At 34.0% G+C, this 19,289-nt stretch overlaps 1 protein-coding gene across 1 annotated transcript in view; it reads left to right on the forward strand.

Annotated features, from left to right (window-relative positions):
- The window catches only part of LOC137932638 (phospholipid-transporting ATPase IF-like), a 44,703-nt gene extending 25,443 nt beyond the window's left edge, over nucleotides 1-19,260 (forward strand). The window contains exons 5-17 of the mRNA XM_068776257.1: nucleotides 939-1,118; nucleotides 5,362-5,667; nucleotides 5,985-6,232; nucleotides 7,477-7,917; nucleotides 7,993-8,164; nucleotides 9,411-9,601; nucleotides 11,892-12,173; nucleotides 12,469-12,605; nucleotides 13,892-14,027; nucleotides 15,014-15,159; nucleotides 16,375-16,542; nucleotides 17,142-17,297; nucleotides 18,729-19,260. Of these exons, the coding sequence (XP_068632358.1) occupies nucleotides 939-1,118; nucleotides 5,362-5,667; nucleotides 5,985-6,232; nucleotides 7,477-7,917; nucleotides 7,993-8,164; nucleotides 9,411-9,601; nucleotides 11,892-12,173; nucleotides 12,469-12,605; nucleotides 13,892-14,027; nucleotides 15,014-15,159; nucleotides 16,375-16,542; nucleotides 17,142-17,297; nucleotides 18,729-18,924 (2,759 nt within the window). The 3' untranslated portion in view covers nucleotides 18,925-19,260. The remainder of the gene's footprint in view (nucleotides 1-938; nucleotides 1,119-5,361; nucleotides 5,668-5,984; nucleotides 6,233-7,476; nucleotides 7,918-7,992; nucleotides 8,165-9,410; nucleotides 9,602-11,891; nucleotides 12,174-12,468; nucleotides 12,606-13,891; nucleotides 14,028-15,013; nucleotides 15,160-16,374; nucleotides 16,543-17,141; nucleotides 17,298-18,728) is intronic.
- Nucleotides 19,261-19,289: the final 29 nt, after the last annotated feature.

The following is a 19,289-nucleotide window of genomic DNA, read 5'->3' on the forward strand; positions in this document are numbered from 1 at the left end:
CAAAGGTAGAATTGAATAATAAGAATATGTTTTTTAAATATTCCACATTAGACATTTTTCACCTACCGCCAAATTTACGCTATTGGAAACTTAATATATAACAATACAAACAATGTACTGTGATCAAATATTAAGGCGAATTTGTTTATAAATAGTAAATTCTTTATTTATACTTCCAAATCATTTTCATCACCTTCAAAGTAATCCCCGTCTGATAAAATACACTTTTGCTAACGCTTTTTCGAATCTTCTAAACAGTCGGAATAGTCTTTACATTATAGCCTTCAAGACCTACGATTCGGTTTTTATATCCTCAATCGTGTCAAAACGGCATCCCCGGATTAGCCTTTTCAGTTTGCTAAATAGCCAGAAGTTGCACGGAGTCAAATTAGGCGAATACGGTGGTTGCAAAACAGTATCAGTCGGGTTTTTGACACTTTTTATAAAAAAAATAGCGATTTGGAACTAATCCAGGCTTAACAAGTTTTACAAAATTGAAACATTTGATAAAAAGATACAAGTGTAATTCGGAGATAGTTAAACCTTTTGACAAACAGACCCTTGGCAAAAGACATTTAAATGACAATTTCGCCTTACATTTTGATCAAAGAATAAATAAGCGTAAGCCAAAAATTCAAATCTGGCTCCAAGAAAAGTTATTGTCGAAACTGAACAAATGTCGTTGAACTCTTTATACTATTAAATATACTCACACTCAAACGTCAGAAAAATCAACACATGAACTAATAAATAAATATTAGTTACGTGTGTGATGATATTTTTAACATAAGTTTAATTTTTTTTATTTTTTTCATTTAAATGTATCGTTTGGTTATTTCAATATTTAAGGATAAAACGCTAACAGCATACAACATAGATTATGTTAACAAATAAGTAATTTAAATGTTTTAAAAATTAAATAATTCGTATTTCGTTAGATATCCTGCCAAATGGAATGCGTATAGAAGTACCACACCCAGTGGCAGACTTGTACACATTCTACGGACGTCTAGAGATTCCTGGTCAGGACAGTCTCGTCCTCACAACTGATAACCTCATGCTGAGAGGTTCTAGGGTGAAGAACACGGAATGGGCAATTGGATGTGCAGTTTATACGGGTAAATATAATATCAGTACTTATTTTTTAGTACATTGGTAACTCAGCGGTGGGGGACTGACACATGCGATCTTAAGTAGCGGGTTCGATTCCTAGGATAGTTTTATATAATTCACACTTTGTGCATTAATTATATAGAATTGCCACTGCTTACAAACAAGTTACCAGAGAATGGGCAGCAACGACCTCTGGGTACCATATCACACTGCGATCGCCAACCCATGGCGGTTTGTGTGATTATCACTTGCTATCCCGTGTATGGAGGGTTTAGAGTGGCTTATAAAATGATAATTGGTAAGATCATTGCTTGCGTCAGCATTGCTTTCCTTTTAGAAGACGAAGAGAGCCGCCAAACTCTTTTGCGGTTTTGTTACAAGTTAAATGATGTAATTAAGCGTAACAAAGCCGTGTAAGAAGACATTGTCATATATTGAATCATTAATAATATTGTAAAGAAATATTTAGTTATAAAGAAAATGAGAAAGTTATAATGGTATTGTATAAAATGACACAATATAGAAACATTGATGGAAATAAAAATATAAATATTCAATTGGAAATGTAAATATTTAAAATTTTAAGAAATATGGCGAAGTATGGGAAGTTGCGTGAATGTAATGTGAATGAATTCTGTGGAGAATGATATGATATAAAATACGAAGGACGAAAAAAGAAAGAAAGAGAGGAGTTATGATGGATTGGAGAGAGAGGGTGAAAATAGGTAACTTGGAAAAAAAAATATTGTGAAATATGTTTCCTAAAAAGAGAACGAGATGCCCACAAAAACGGGAACCATAATCAAAGCGTGGTGATTATGATATATCTCCCATAGATATCTTTAGGGCGGCCGTTACCTTGTAGTTGGCGTGTATGGACTAAAATGACGACTTAATGCCAATTGGTGTACAATGTTGTGTTATTAATGGATACGCTCACGTAAAATTATTTCATGTTGAAAAATGTATATGAAAGTAATTTGATACGTATTTTTCAATAAACTCTCTTGTATAACAACAGGATTATCTTTATAAATCTAACAGACACCCACTTTTTTGACTCATTCCTATATCTCTGAATCCATAAGGTTTAGAGACATGAAATTTGGTAGGATTATACTAAATTTCACTCGTAAGAGACTAGTGGGGCGTTCATTGACACATGTCATGTTTAAACTAACTCAAGATATAAATATTAGCCAGTATTTTTTTTGAATATTATATATTAGCAAGAAAAGGTTTTATGAAATTATGAAAAATGGGCGGAAGATATAAAACAAAACCTTGTAATCTCACAGTGTTTTGATTTTTTACTTCATAATATTAAACGGAAATGATTTGTTTTACTCTGAGGAGTTAAAAAAAACATATTAATGATAAAAAAACCTGGTTCAGCGTTTGTGGGCTATTTACTTATCAGAGTTTATTTTAAATTGTAGTAAGTCATTATACTTCTTCCTCTTCGTCTGTACTATTTCAATTATAAAACCTATCTTAGAGGGACCGGAGAGTAATGTTGTTTCTGTCGACATATTTTACAGAAAAAACCGATTGATTTTTACCGCTCCGACATTGATTTTGTATAATAGATGGCAAAAAATTGTTGATAACGAAGGTGAATATTGTTGATTAGAAATAAAAACTTGTTAATAATGTAGTCGTGTGCATTTAACTTAAAGCGACATTACTTTCCGGCCTCCCTAATATGTATAATAAACATAATTCGTTTTTGCTATCTCTGTATTAAAAAAGCGGTAGTTGACTTTAATATTTATATTTACAATATTTAATCTGTGGAAGGTTATTTACCGGATTTAAATTTTTTTATCTATATATGTTATACTGTCTTGCATTTATCTTTTGATAAAAAACGTCAACCTTTTATGTCTAAAACTGTCTATTTAATTTCTCGAAGCAATTTCTTTTGTCTATCAAAAACCTAAGTACTTTATTCAATTAACTATAATTGATATTAAAGTACGTTTGTTTAGCATAAAGATAAAAAAGTTTTTATTAAAATAAAATAAAAGAAATATGCTTAGTTGAATCGTAGACGGATATAAAAAGATAGTGGTATCGATAAAGAAAGGTTGCTAGAATTCGCGGGCGAATGTTCCGACAAATACGTGATAGTGTCATGTTTATGATATAAATGATTCATCGATTTGATTTTAAAATGTAATAAAAAGTACCGTCTTCATACAATGATCTTGAGTTGTCAACTCCATATATATTTAGTCAGTCTTTTAATATTTTCACTGGCACAAAACAAAAGTATAATTTAAAAATAGATTAGAGTTTTTTTACGCGTTCGATTTTTAAATATTTCGTATTAACATTATGGCATTTGAATTAGACTATAATTTTATTGCGACTGGAAGCTTAATAAATACATTTAAAAAACTTTTAAGTTAAACGGTTTTTTGATACCCATATTGTGGTGGTTGTGGAAAAATATGTACCTAGTCCGCCATATTGGAACGGCGTCCATCTTGAATTTTAAATTTGGACATAATCATCGTGTTTTACTAGTGTAGCCCTTTCATTTGATACCCATATTAAGGGGGTTAAGGAAAAATATGTAATCCGCCATTTTGTATCGGCGGCCATCTTAGATTTATAATGTTGTTGATTTTATTATATTGTATTGTCATCTAAATAAAATGTGTGTAACAACTTTCAAATCAATCTGACAACGGGAAGGTGCTTAAATTTCCATTTCTAATTTTGACCCATATAAAGAGTCGAACTAAATAAAACCGTTTAAAAAGAACCAAGTATCGCCTTACATTTGTTCCCACTTCATTACCGTCATCGTTTAAATCGTAATACATCACTGCTGGACATACAACTGCCATTAGGTTTTTTCGCTTATCTACTAATATCTTCGAATTGCTCAAATATTTTAATATCACGTGAAGATTAAAAGTCTCAAGTGTAAATGATAAGAGATCAGATTGGCCTCGGTCCATTAGGATATCCGCAGTTATCTTAGTGATTAAGACGGATTGCAAGAAATCCTTTTCGCAAGCAGAAGTTTATTCAGTTCAGTTCTTCAGAATGGTTTGATTAGGAAAAGCGTGAAAAGGGTACCCAATGAAAACATTGTCTGCGACAGAAATTCACAGATTTTACTCTCTAGGCTATCACTCCAAAAATAACTGTAGCTTTTAAACTAGAACCTATGTACAATCCCACAATTGTTAACCCGTGAATCACGACCCATGCAACACTTTAAGCGAAATAAGATTCGTCTTGTCGACATGCGACTTGTTTTTATGAACATCGCCGCTACAAGCATAACATATAAGTAATTTTTCAACTTGATCTAGATTTTAAATAAGCTTCCATGTATTAATACATCAGTAATATACATGGTGTTCGCTTTGGTTCCGAAGTCAAAATGAGTCAGAGAATTAAAGAAGGCAGCATTGCTTCCCCCATGGCCGAAGATATATGTCGCCCTTTATTCCTAGAATTTTCCAAAAAAGTAGTACAATATATAATAAAAAAATAGGACTCAAAATTAAGTCAAAAAGGGTCGAGCAAGATCCCAAGCTAGTCCTGAGAAAGCAATATAAGTTTATTAAATAGTTATAGTTGTAGGAAAATGAAACTTGAAATAAAAATTACAACAAATAGTAAAATAAAATCGAAAAACTTAGTCAAAACTGTAATGATATAACAAACTGTAATATTGTAGCAAACTGTGGTCTAGGAACGAACATAAGGGAAGGAAGGTGATGCATGGAAGACGAGTTGAATGTGAAGAAAGATAGAGATTGTGAAGATTGAAAGGAGAAAGTGAAATTAAAGGATTAAATGAAAAATACTTAACCCGAGTTGTAAAGTTCTTCGCATGGCAGGCGGGAACGAAAGTTCACTACAAAAGAGAACCATTAATAACAAAAAATGATACAATGTGATATGTTTAGGAAAGAAAGGCGATGAAAGCAAGAAGAAATGAAAAAACTGCAAGATATTGTGAAGGATAAAAGGAAAGAATAAAAGAAATTGAGAAGTATGAAAGTGAGAGTGGAATAAAGAAAAACTGAAAAAATTATGTGTAAATAAAGTCCCTGTCCCAAACTAGATAGGGGGTACGAGAGGCTCCCAATAGCGAAGGCCATAAAATAATGTGATTTGTTACAGTTGTTAAAGTTTTATGGTGAATTTATAACTCATTTTCTACAAAAAGCTTTAACATCTGTAAAACAAATATTAAATCTGACTAAACATTTGTTACAGGAGAGGAAACGAAGCTGGCTTTGAACTCAAAATACTCCGGTAACAAATTCTCGTCATGTGAATCAGCGGTTAATAGTTTTCTAGTGTTGTTTATATTCTTGTTAGTTTTCGAGATGTCGCTATCTATGTTATTGAAATTATATATCGAAGGAAGAAACTCTGGGAGGAATGTGTACTTGGGGCCAGGGATGCGGTACCCGACACCAATTAGCAGCATCCTGCAAGACCTGTTCTCTTTTCTACTTCTATACTACTACATCATACCGATGTCACTTTACGTCACCATCGAGTTGTATAAGTTTATAGGTGAGATTATTTATTTGTTTTGTTTAATTACTATAATGATCCGAGTGAAGTACGGCCAGAACTTTAAATCAAACAAGTAACATCTGGACGGGTTCTACTCAATATAGTTACAGACTATAATTAATATATATATATATGTGTGTGTGTGTGTGTAAATATAAAAAAACCAATACCAATTGGGAATTTTTTTCGTTTAATCGACAAATTTAAATTGCTATGAAAACAACAAAAATTACTACACTTTTATTTCTCAACAAAAAATTTGACTTTACGAAGTCTGTTGGGATGGCATATAATTAAAATAATTCCTCGGTCAGGTGCTCTGTTCATTGGTTGGGATGAGGAACTCCGCTGCGAGGAGACAGGCAGACCAGCGATAGCGAACACTTCAGATCTAAACGAGGAATTGGGGCAGGTGGAGGTTCTCTTCTCTGATAAAACTGGCACCTTAACAAAGAACCTCATGGTGTTCAAAGCGTGTTCGATAAAGGGACACATGTACGAGGAAAAGGATTCTAGATTGTACGACACGGGGAGATTCGACGAGCCAGTGGATACATTTCAGGTCTGTTATTTTCATTACATTACTCTATGTTTCATTATCTTGAGTTTGATATTAATTTCATAGATTTTATGAGTTACTTTTTGTTTATTCTATATACATGTAGGATTGTACAAGCAGAGGCTTCATGGGTTTTAACGAATTCTAATTTTTTTTAATCAGTAAATAAAACAACATGCATATTTCTTTCTGACATTTTGACTGACTCAGTGTTGCAATGTTAATAAATGCAAATAATTACTAACACTTACAAATTTTCGAAAAAACAAAAATAAATTTAGAAACTTAACAGTAAGTAATTATATAGATATTCTCCCACATATTTTCAAAGTTTATTATAATGAAAGTGTCGGGTACATCAAATTTACTTTAGCAGAGTCCTGGATTACTTGGGCACTAGCCGATTTGTTATAATCCTTATTAAGATACTACAACAATATTACAGAAATGGAGTTATAATACGGTGATCAAAAACTAAGGTGAATTTGTTTATAAAATGTAAATTCTTGATTTATTCATCCAAATCAATTTCATCCCCTTCAAAGTAAACTTCATCTGATAAAACGCACTTTTGCCATCGCTTTTTCTAGTACTCAAAACAATCTTCTTTTTCAAGTCTTTATCCGCTATACGTTTCAAGACCTTCTTCGATTTGATTTTTATCTCCTCAATAATGTAAAAACTGCGTCCCCATATTGGCATTTTGAGTTTGCTGAAAAGCCAAAAGTTGAACGTAACAAAAACAGACGAAAACGGTCATCGCGGAATCATGTGGGTCGAGTCTTTGACTCTTGTCTGCCAAAAAATTAAACTCTTTGGGAGTGCCCGGTGCCCTCGGTTGGTGAACCGAGACTTGCCGCGTTTGAAACATAAAACATCCTTGAAAATGGTTTCGGCTGAGCCAAATGATATTCCAACTTTTGTCAAACAGACGCTTGGCAAATGTTATTAGCAGTCTTAATTACCTAGAACAAAATACCCGCCATTCTAATGTGTAATGGGGGTTTTAAATCACAATTTCACCTTACTTTTTGATCACTTAGTATACTATGAATTTTATTGAAAAGCAATATATTTTAAAACCATCTTTATAAAACTGAAAAGACCGTACATTTATAACTACAATAAAAATATTACTGTAAATATTTATTCAAAATTTGTACTGTATTAAGTATTAACAGAAAATATTTAACTAAGTGCCCGGAGGCATACGAATCAATATCTTCAGCGACAACTTTCTATTTCAGACAGACATTAAATTCTTCTTCATGATCCTCGCACTATGCCACTCTGTGCAAATATCCAGCGAGGACATGAAGAAACTGAGCGCCCGGTTATCCGGCACCGGCAATTTGCAGCTCATGAACTTTTTCCGAAGAAAAAAGCTAAACAGAGGCAATATCATTGACAACGGAAGCTCCAATAGCAATGGAGTCATAAACCATCTAACATGGAACGCTTTATTAAACGAAACTGGAAGTAAAATGGATTACCAAGGTAGCAGTCCTGATGAGAAAGCGCTAGTAGAAGCAGCAGATAGAGTAGGAGTTACCTTTCTCGGAGAAGAAGGAAACAATTTGCTGATTAAAATAGGAGATCACACTGAAATTTTCGAACGTTTACAACTTATTGAATTCACTTCCGAACGCAAACGAATGTCTATCATAGTAAGAGATAAAGACGGGAAGGTGAGTAGAAATAGTAGAAATGATTATGGTAAAACACGACGGTAGATTTAATAAAGGCGAAGGACATTGTTTCAGATTTGGCTATTTTGCAAAGGCGCTGAGAGTTCAGTTTTTCCTATTTGCAAAAACACAGTTATGATTGAAGACACGAATAGAGATATTAACTTATTTGCGAATAAAGGTTTGAGAACATTGGCTATTGCGTATAGAGAAATACCGCAGGAAGAATACGCTAGAGTGACAGAATGTAAGTATTCAATTACACCAATATCTCGCTTTGCGTCGTTTCGTTTTGCGTTTTTTTTCGAAGTTGCGTCGCTTCTTAATTAGTATTAATTTTCACTGTGCGTCGTTAGATTTTCGGGGCTGCGTTGTTATGGGTTCGAGTCTTTAATTTTTTTTTTTGAAATTTTCTTTTTTTAATTTATTTATTGGCAGCGTTATAATATTTTTGTTTTTTAAATGTTTACTTTGTTCAAATTTCTTTTTAAAAGTAGTATTTTCGTGACCCTGCAACCTATCTTCGATCTTTACATGGTTTGATATAGAAAATCTTAATTCACATTGCGGCGTTTCAATTGTGGTGTTGAAGGTGTTGGTGTATTATGAATTCAATTAGTTAATTTAAGAACGGATTTTAAATAAAAAAAAAATAACTAAAAAGATCAACACGCAGACGACTAGGAAAATCTTTCAAAATTTTTGTAGGTTATTTAAATTTTAATTTTAGAATAATGTTGACACTGATCAAATAAATATATGTCAGCATGATCATATTATGATCGTTGGATTGTTAAATAACGTGTTGAGGGTAGATGAATAACGTAACTCTTGTAGGGGTAAAAATCGTAAAGCACTGGCGGCACTGACAGAGCTATAGCATGAACTGCTAGAGTACGGATCTTTTATCTTCTATTCTCTTCTATATTTTTACGCTTTTAATCGAATTCGAAAAGATTTTTTAAAACATTTGCATTGAAAGTTTGTTGTAATCAGTGACGTTGGCAAAGATGATATGTTTTTTTTTAAATGCGCAACCTTTTCCAATTAACCCTTTTTCTTTTTTTACAATTTTTCCATATTTCGTCTTTAGCGTTCAGCTGCTAACAGCTGTTGATTTCATTTATTTTATTAGTTGGACCGGAAAGTAATGTATCTGTTGACATATTTTACAGAAAAATTTTAATTTCTTTTCCCATTGATTTTTACCGCTCCGGCATTGATTTTGTATACAAGACGGCAAAAGGTTGTTGATAACGAAGGTGAATATATCGATTAGAAAAAAATTGTTAAAAATGTAGTCGTGTGACTTACAACTTACGAAGGCGACATTACTTTCCTGTCCCTCTAATAAAATAAATGAAATCACCTCCTTTAAAAATTAGTTAAAAATCTTAAAGAGCACAGATAATAAAATAAAAATTTATTACTGGCTAGTAAAAATGAATGTTTGGAAGTTTTCGATCTATAATTGATGAATGTTCTATCGATAGCCATCAAACACATAGACGGTAAAACCGCAGAAGCATTGCAACAAGTAACGCAGCAGTATCGTGTCATGGAGCAGAATCTGACGCTGGTGGGGGCAACTGCCGTGGAAGACTGTCTTCAGGATGACGTGGCAGATACCCTGGCGTCCCTCCGTCGCGCGGGCATCAACACCTGGGTCCTTACTGGCGACAAGGTGAGCTATGCTACAATAGTTACATCATCATTTCAGCAAGACACCCACAGCTGGACATAGATCTGCCATGGGGCAGACTGGTTAGTTATATATTGGGTATTGTATATATGGATATTTACAATACCCAATATATAACTAACCAGTTCTGTTGGAAGCAGTCTACAATCGGCGACTTTTCCAAGGTCGTCTCTAGTCCACCCTGTCCTTGCAGGTACATGGTCTTTACTCCAGAACTCTAAGTCCCCAGCTCCCATCAGTTTTGCGCACCATGTGACCTGCCCAGTGCGACCTCAATTTGCCAATCCACTGGGCTGGAAGGAATCAATAGCCGCACTGATTAGAGAAGAAGATACAAAAGAAGAGTTCCTCCTACTATGTAGAAAAATAATAAGCATAGTGATAAATAAAATTAAAAATTATAAAATTGTAAACAAATATGATTAAGTAAGATAACGCAAAATAACGTGACAAAATTAAAAATGTGATATAGAATAATAATATAATAAAAGAAAATGTAAATAGTAATGAGGAATGAATGAAAGGCGATACAGAGCGAAAGGAAAAAAGATAGGGGGTACGAGAGGCTCCCAATAGTGGGGGCCATAAAAAAAATTCACTGGGCTATTTTCGTTGGTTTAAAATTCTATTTTTCTTCATCAATTCTGATACTTCTGTATATATGTGCTACCCCATAAGACATTCACCGCTGGTCATTGGCCTCGACTTTATATTACCTGAAGGACCCGTCAAGAGTGGCCTGCATCCATAGTCTTCAGACAACCTTAACCTTAAAACATAACGCTAAAATAGTCGTTTAGCTTTTTTAAATCTATAATACTAAGAAATATTTGCAAATTTCCATAATTATTCTGACATCTGGAATATTAATAAAATTTTTCTTCTACTATATTATATTCCATATGCACTTGGAAACAGCCGAAATTCAATATCTTATCCTATTAATTACTACATCATAGAAAAGATATGAAAGTAAGTGATGTACGTTTTAATTATAATCTTTAATATTTTCTTATCTTAATCGGATAACGTCCTAAAACAATTTTTTGCAATAATGTAATCTTTGTTAAAATCACAAAAACACGTCGTTAAAATTGAATCTACTTATATAATGTATTTTTAGTGAAACCATTATGTTACGTGTTATTTTTGATACTGGCAATAATAATTATGACTAAATATTTTATTACGTCTCTTGCCAACAGCGTTTCTATGGAGAAAGAATAAGCCATTTCGGACCTTCGGTTTTAGAAATCTCTCGAAAAATTTGTTTAATTATTATTACCTCATAAAATATCTGTATGTCCCTTTTTAGTTTATATCGTTCAGAAACATTAGAAATAAAAATCGACATTTTTTAAATCGTTTACGTAATGTCATTTGATTGCTCCGAAACATAGTTTAACTTATTAAGAGTCGATTTTGGAACGCTGTGAGTTTGGGCTAGTACCGGTGAGCGAAACAGTACAACAGATAATATGATACATGAAAGTGAAGAATGATAATAATAAAAAATATGAATAAATTATTAGAAATAAAAAGTCCCTGTCCCACACGAGACAGGGGAACGAGAGGTCCCCAATAGCGTGGACCATAAAAAAAAGTACCGGTGAGCAGCAATTCCCAGCCTTACTCAGAACTGCCTCTATTACCATCCGATGTCCCTCGTGTTGTTCAGTTGCTTTTCTTGGAGAGGACGTCGGATGTTTACAGTCTTCCAGACAGCTTACTCGTCTAAGAAATAGATATTAGCTCTTGCCTAACTTTCGTATTAATCTGCAATCTTTATTGCTACATTTTAAAAAATATTATTTTGTGTTATTTAAGCATCTGATATTATATAATTATATAGCCATTTAAAATATATTACTACATTATTTTTTATTATATTTATCGTTATAAAAATAATTCTTTGTAAAAACAATTGAAATATAAAATACGGACTTTAGTTCGAATTAGCTTAACAACAAAGAAAGTTCTTAAAAATGCATTTACAATACGATCAGAACTTTATTGCTTGTCAATGTTAAAATATTATGAGATAATTCATCATTCTAACTTTTTGGCAAAAAATACAGGCAAATACTAAAAAAAATATACAACATCTTTGTAAATTCAACTGAAACACATGTCTAGATTCCCGCGTATACGTATCACATATAACCTAAAAAAATAAAACTAGTAACGTTTTATATATGTAGCAATTAAATATGTACAAAAATGATTGCTATTAATAAATTTGATTGCACAAATACACAATTTCTCTTTGTAGGTTGAGACGGCCATTAACGTGGCTCAGTCTTGCAGTCACATATCGGAGAATGACAGGAGAATGTTTCTCATCGGCGTTAAGGACGACACAGCGCTTCAAGCACACCTCGAGGAGTGCAAGAGGACGATCCAGGAGCCTAGTTATAGAGACCTTACTCTAATAGTCGATGGAACCAGCATGAGCTGTATCCTGGACACGCCAGCGGCGCCGGCTTTCGTTGAAGTATCCTTGAAATGCAGTGCCGTACTGTGTTGCCGACTGTCTCCTATACAAAAAGCAAAAGTAAGACCTCAAATTCAAATTTAAAAACACTTTATCTAACTTATTATTGATACATCTTTTATTAAGTTTAAGTTTAGATACTACCTATTCGGATGGCAAATGCCACAGACCTGGAGAGGAACTGGCAAAAAGCTCAGCGGATTTACATACATATTTTTTAAATATAGCTTTATATATATTTAATACACATTAAAATAGTCTAAAAGCAAACACATCATTGCCAAAATGAGATATCTTTTATGAAATTATAATGCTAATATAAAATAGATAATATTCATAATATACTTCGTAACAGATCGTGAAATTGATAAAGAACAGCCCAACTAGACCCATCACCGCAGCCATAGGGGACGGCGCCAACGACATCTCAATGATCCAAGAGGCACACGTCGGCTTTGGAATATTCGGGAAAGAAGGACACCAAGCTGCAAGGTAAGATTAGCCACTCTTTCATTTTTGGTCTAAACTATAGAGCAGACTATTGTTTCTTTTGATATTGGTGCTTTTAGCCCCAAGGCTTTTACAGCTTTTACAGCAACGGAAGGGTCTGTGAACTTATCAAAAAACTTATGCCTGAGCAGTCGTACTCCAGTTGTACGATGACATTCGCACGCACAAGACAGCTCTACCCAAGTAGAGATGAGTGGTGTCGTTGTGTTTGCGGCTTGAACCGGTAGCGTGGGCCTCTCGGCAAACCAAGGAAGGAAACGTATCCTCCCTCGGTTCGCCCATATAGGGCATAGGTTCTCTATCTTAAATAAAACGAAACACTGTTGCTTGATGTAAAACGCATGACTGTTGCCTACAGACTGCTATTACGGAATGCTTGTATTATTTTGTACGTATCTGCTAGCCAGGAGTCTATTGCAGCTTCATGGAAATTTAGTTCGTGGGACTAAAAAGTCCAAAACGATAGATCAGTTATTGGGAGAAAGCTTCCTAAAGCACATTCATCGAAGCTATGGCCGTATGTATAGGTGCGATCATGTTGGAATCATTACACATGAGTACAATGGATATGATAAATCAATCTAAAAAAAGTTATCCCTGGACAATGAAATTGTTTTTGATATTTCAGTCTAGGGTTGCGGGTTGTTGCAAACCAGTAACAGCAATTTTGCTTATTCACGTAGCAGTTTAAGTGAAAATGAGTCTTGTTGCTACCAAAAATAGGATTGACAGTGCGAAAACGCTCTAAAATCGTTTGGCATTTTTTTTAAATTCTTGAGTAATTTAAATTTTAAACGCATAGAACTTTAGATTCCTTTTTTTTAATCTCTGTATAATAGATTATAGAGGACTCAGTAATACCGCTCCTTTCCTCATTGTAAATCATTTTACATTTTCACGAAAACTATTTTAATGTTTTCATTCTTGAAGATCGTCTCTGCACGTATGAACGAATATAATTACACTTTTTCCATCACTTATCTGTAGAATATTGAAGAGCATGCAAAATTGCCAACGAGCAGTTTCTTAAGAATTATTACTCCTTAGAAATTCCTTTACGTCGAAAGCGCGATGTTCACTCGACCACTACAACATCATGACTGATAGATTCGCATAGTTAATGATTTCAATCTCAACCTACCCCCGTGCCATTCATTACTTTTACAAATAATCATATTTAAAAACATAAATCTTTCACCAAACATCCTGTGTATCACCAATTATGGATAGTATTAATAAGTGAATAATGACAATTGTTTCGCTCGCAGGTCAGCGGATTTCGCGTTTACAAAGTTCTCGATGGTAAAGAAAATGCTTCTCGTTATGGGACACTGGTACTACCAAAGGCTAGCGACTCTCATACACTACTTCTTCTACAAGAATCTGGTCCTCGGCAACATAATGGTAATGTTGTCATTTATTAATTATATTTATAATCAGACATGGTGCATCTTTTAAATATTTAATGAGAGTATATATTTTTATCTAGAGTATTGTATTTCAATAGATTTAATATTATTGCCATCATTGGTTTCAATCTATGCAATAAATTTATTTGAAAAACAAATTTCGCATCGAAATTTACGAAATTCAATTAGTAACCTCTGAGTTGCTGACAGCGAATATTCAGTTTAAACTGTTTGTATGGGAGTGCGTGCGCGTATGTCTGCTGTGTGCGCATGTGTATATGCACGTATGTGTATGTGCGCGTATTCCTGTGTGCGCGCATGTGTTCTTGCACGTATGTGTGTGCAGGTATGTGTATGGGAGCGTGTGCGTATAGCTGTGTGCGCATATATGTGCGTGTGTAAGTGTGCGTGCGTGTTTGTGTATGTATGCGTATGGAAGTGTACGCGTGTATGTGTATGTGCGCAAATAGGAGTGTGCGCCTATGTCTGTGTGCGCGTGGGAGTATGGGTGAGTATGATGTTTTATACTTCTATTATGTCATGTAACCTGTATATATTTATATTGCGCCTTTTATAAGTAAGCTGTACTTTCTTTCGATAGAGATTTATTTTTGATAAAAGAATCTACGGTGATTGGCTATTCGTGTATAGTTTTTTTAGCTAAAAGCTTTAAATCTTTTACATCTATTTCCAATTATCTGTATCTTTCTATAATTAGATTATTTAGAGGTGTGTTATTAAGTAAGCGATCACACTATATCTTTATATAATTCCATTTGATATAGTAAAATATAACAGGTCAGTAATTTCTAACAATGCAAAGTTTCCAGATACAGCTAATAAACAAAAAATAATTTCATATTTTGTTATTCGAATTTCGAAAACGCTTTTTCTTTATAACGTTCATTATTTCTGTAACACTCAACTTTCAAGATTTTACACTTGTAACCAATCACCATATGTTTATGGTATTTTCAACAGCTTTTCTTCCAAGTGCACTGTGCGTTTTCAACTCAATCTATCTACGACTCCATGTATCTGACGCTGTACAACATGGTGTTCACTTCGGTGCCTTGTATTATACTGGCCGTCACCGACCAGCGTTGGCCCGCCAATTTACTAATGAAGTAAGTTAACTTTATAACATATATATTCACATTTATTGGTAAACGATACTTGATTAAACTTTACCAAGAGTAATGAAGAGAGATATGATCTGAGTTTCGCTGTGAGATCGATTCAGGTATTCGAAGACCAGTAGAAGAAACAGTTACCGATATATTTCTAAGAATTCATCGTCTGAAGTAGCTTTGGATAAAGCACAGCGTATAATCGAAGGCTGTTGAGCTTTCGCTGAATGCGGGCAGTGCAATACTGATCTTTGAGGTAGGCCTATGCTTTGAAATGAGCGTCAATCAGCTGAAAAGAAGAAAAATGAAGATCTATAACTAGATATTAACGAAAAAAAATGTTTTACTACGTAGCAATAACGAAAGAAATGGCAAAGAAAATCCTTAACATTTAACCTTCCCATTAAAACGATTGAAAAAAAAAACGTGACGATATTCCTAAAACTTCAATTGATACTTTTGCTCTACAAGTCATTCTTCTAATCATAAAAGCAGACCATTTAATTTCAATATTGCTGTTAAAATAAAACGTATATATATATAAATATAGCGGTGGTAATTGTGTAATTCGCATTGTTTGCCACATGCGCATTTGTCGGCGGTCGCCTTGTGCGACTACTGCTACATAGCGGAAGTAGCTATATATTAGCCCTTTTCTTACTTAGGAAGGACTTCCGTAAAGTAACGCCTGAATCCATTAGAAAATAGTATGAATAAAGTTAAAAATAAATAAGTATACGTTATATTTTTAGCGCTTATTTGTCGGCGTCTGACCATCAAATTAAAAAAAAATTGAAAAAGAGGATTCCGCAGAATTATAATTCTTTTTATACATCACACATTAGGCGAGAACTCTACAACACTACTCGACTTGTGATTGGCTGTCGATGTTTATTGGTTGAACATTGTTTTTAAAGTTTTAAATCGGTATAAATATGGGCTAAGCTAGATGAATACACACACTTCTACTTCGGACTTCGTTTTGTTATTACCTCCAAGTCTTAATGGCCCTAAAAAGAATCCCACGAATTAATATAAAAAAAATATATTTTATCCGCGTCCACATCTCAACATAGCTTTGTTTTTATTATTACTTTCAAAAATATTCCTTATATAGTAAAACAATATATTACCAAGCTGTATTGTCACCTAAAATTCTTAGCAGTAGAGCTATTTTTTAACAAGGACATTTTTTATTCTTTTTTCGAACAGAAATCCAACGTTATACAGGCAGATAAAGAATAATAAACTGATGTCATGGTGGTACTTCTTGGCATGGATCCTGACTTCTGTATATCATTCTGTGCTCATCTACGGCTTCTCTAAGCTGACGCTGTTATCTTCTGTTATTAACGGTGACGGGAAGAATGTTGATCTTTGGTAAGTATTCCTTTAGTATTATTACAGTCAATTCACGTAATAAGAAAGCAAAGTTCACAGTGACAAGTTAACACATTCTCGAAAGCGACGGCTAATCAGTTTTTGATTTGTTGCTGGGCATAAAATAAAATAACATTGGTAAGTTTACTTTTAACTTTAAATTATTGAAAATTGAAATTTTGTAAAATCGGAAGTTATGCTTGCAGTAATTTCTTCGCAATATCTCTACAGAGATCAACTGATGTTCGCTAAACGACGTTGCAGAAGACAGAATTGCGATCATAGGTCGCGGGGTCGATTCTCGGGATACAATGTTATTTAATTCACACTTTATGCGTTAATTACATAGGATTGCTATTGCTCACGAAGAAATTTCCAGACAAGATGAGCAGCAGCGTCCAATGCGTACAATAGTGCCACACCGTGATCGCCAACAAGACTGCCAATCATGGCGATTATGGTATATCTTACCATAGATATATTTGTGGGAGGTCTAAGCCTTGCAGCGGGTGATGGAAGAGGCCAGCACGGACAAGTCCACCAGAGTACGTCGTACAGTTCAAACGATGGTGATGATATATAAGATGTGATCATTGCAGGAGTTTCGGAGCGATTCTATTTCACCTGATGATGCTGGTGGTCAGCCTGAAGCTGTGGCTGCAGGCGCGCTACCACACGCTATTGTTCGTCGTGTCCATCCTCCTGTCCGTGCTTAGTTACATAATCTTCAACACGATCTACTCCTTGATTTACTTGTAAGTGTTTTTGGTTTTTTTTTGCCACTCTACGTCCTCTACCATTAATTGAGAGCTGGTGTAGCGTTCACGCTCCATATTGCTGGCGACTACGGTTACAATACATTTATATAAAAAAACATTCGTGGGCGTTCGATTCGCTGATTTAAATTCGGAAGCCATCAGTGTTGAGGTCGTTGCTGTTGCATTAGAATGCCGTAAGTTGTAAATACTCTTTGTAAATATGTGAAGACACCTTCTTTGATCACTCTTGGCTATCTTCCTCGCTAACGTGCTCAGAAGGTAACTTACCTCGGCTCGCTAATCGCGTATACTTAGATTATTGGGTTAAATTAGTTTTTCAGGTTGTCTTTTATTTGCAATTTATCTTATCGCTAATTAATTGACTATTTCTTTTACTTATATATTCCTTACCAATTAGCTTACATATAAATGATCATCTTTACTTTGCGTATACCGTTCACCAATTATTGTTAATATTTAGCTTTAAACATAACCTTATTCTTAGTGGTCCTAGTGTTTCGGAGTAAGTTCAGTTTGGCCAAGCTGACCTAAATTGGTCTTTTTCCTCCCAATATATACTCTTTCCAAATTATACTCCTAGGGTATATGTCTGATTAAGTTTGCGCCTTCATATCAAAAACTAAATGACAATAAATATACAATAAGCCAAGCAAAAACTGAGCCATTCTATGAAATAAAAATTATAACCTTCGTCTTAAATTTTAATCTATAACTAAGTATACTTAATTTAAACATTTTAATTGTTTATTCTGTATGCCTATCTATTTTAACGTCTACTCTTATCCTAGAAATTTGATTGCTATATTTTATTTTCATAATTAGTCACGATACTTGATTCGACAATAGACAACGCAGGACTTCCGCCTCGGTTACTTCTAGGCGGAGACCTAAGACGTTTATTTAATTTTATTTTAAACAAGAATTGTTCTGATCCAGATCCTCTAAGCCTAAAAAAGTTAAGTGCTAATGACGGAAACATAGGGAATGACAAAAAATAATAAATATCATGAAATAACTAAATATGTACCGAGTTTTGTTCTAATAAACACGTTTGGAGATTTATAGACTATATCGACGCCTCCACCGAATAAACTCGTATTATGCTTTCGCAGGCCTATTCCGTTTCTGTCAAATTCGGCATCTACAGGTAGTATGGCACTTTGTGATTTCTTTTTGGGATTTCTCTAATGTAAAATGAAGGAAACGAGATTCTTGTAAATAGAACTGTAAGAGCAAGTGCCATATTCTTCGCGGAAATTTTTTTTGATAAGTTTCTAATAATGGGTATCACTTGCTAGTTTTGTACTTTTTATGAATATATTTACGGTAATGTCTTATTACCATAATCTATTTTAAAGAGTCATTCACAAACTAAGCCAATGTGACAGCTTTTTTTTATTTTTACAGACAAATGGACGGCGATGTATTAGGAACGTACACAAGACTTCTAATGTCACCTTCATTCTGGTTCCTAAATTGTCTCGTCGTTGTGGCAACACTGGCACCGGACTATTGTGCGCGGCTCGTGTCTGACAGCCGCGGATTGAGACATTTGAACTCCGGTATTGCCAGTATTCAAAGAGTATTCTCCACCAGACTTTGAGAGGTAAAAAATTCTTGTTATGGATTTTAGTTGTTGTTCTCGAAGAATAAAAAGTTGAGTTGTTTGGAAGTAAGCCCAGAATAAAGTCGAAAAGACGATTAAAGGAGAAGTTGAAAGACCTTTATCAAGTGACTTATTTGTATGATTTCTGGCAATGATAGCAATGAATTTATGACATGTAACAAAGATAGTAAAAAATATTGTATTTAAATATAAATTAATGTGTAAGATATACATATATCTTATAATTATATTAAAGATGTAGATAAAAACTATTGCATTTAAATATATAAGTGACATGGAGAGCTTAAGTGATAATGGCTGTGTGATTATCGTATAAATTTACTATATTATTCATACTTAAA

Source organism: Battus philenor, unplaced genomic scaffold (genome assembly GCF_028537555.1).
Source record: "Battus philenor isolate CCGP_79_NKW_IND1 unplaced genomic scaffold, ilBatPhil1.0.hap1 SCAF_12, whole genome shotgun sequence".
Lineage (NCBI taxonomy): Eukaryota > Metazoa > Arthropoda > Insecta > Lepidoptera > Papilionidae > Battus > Battus philenor.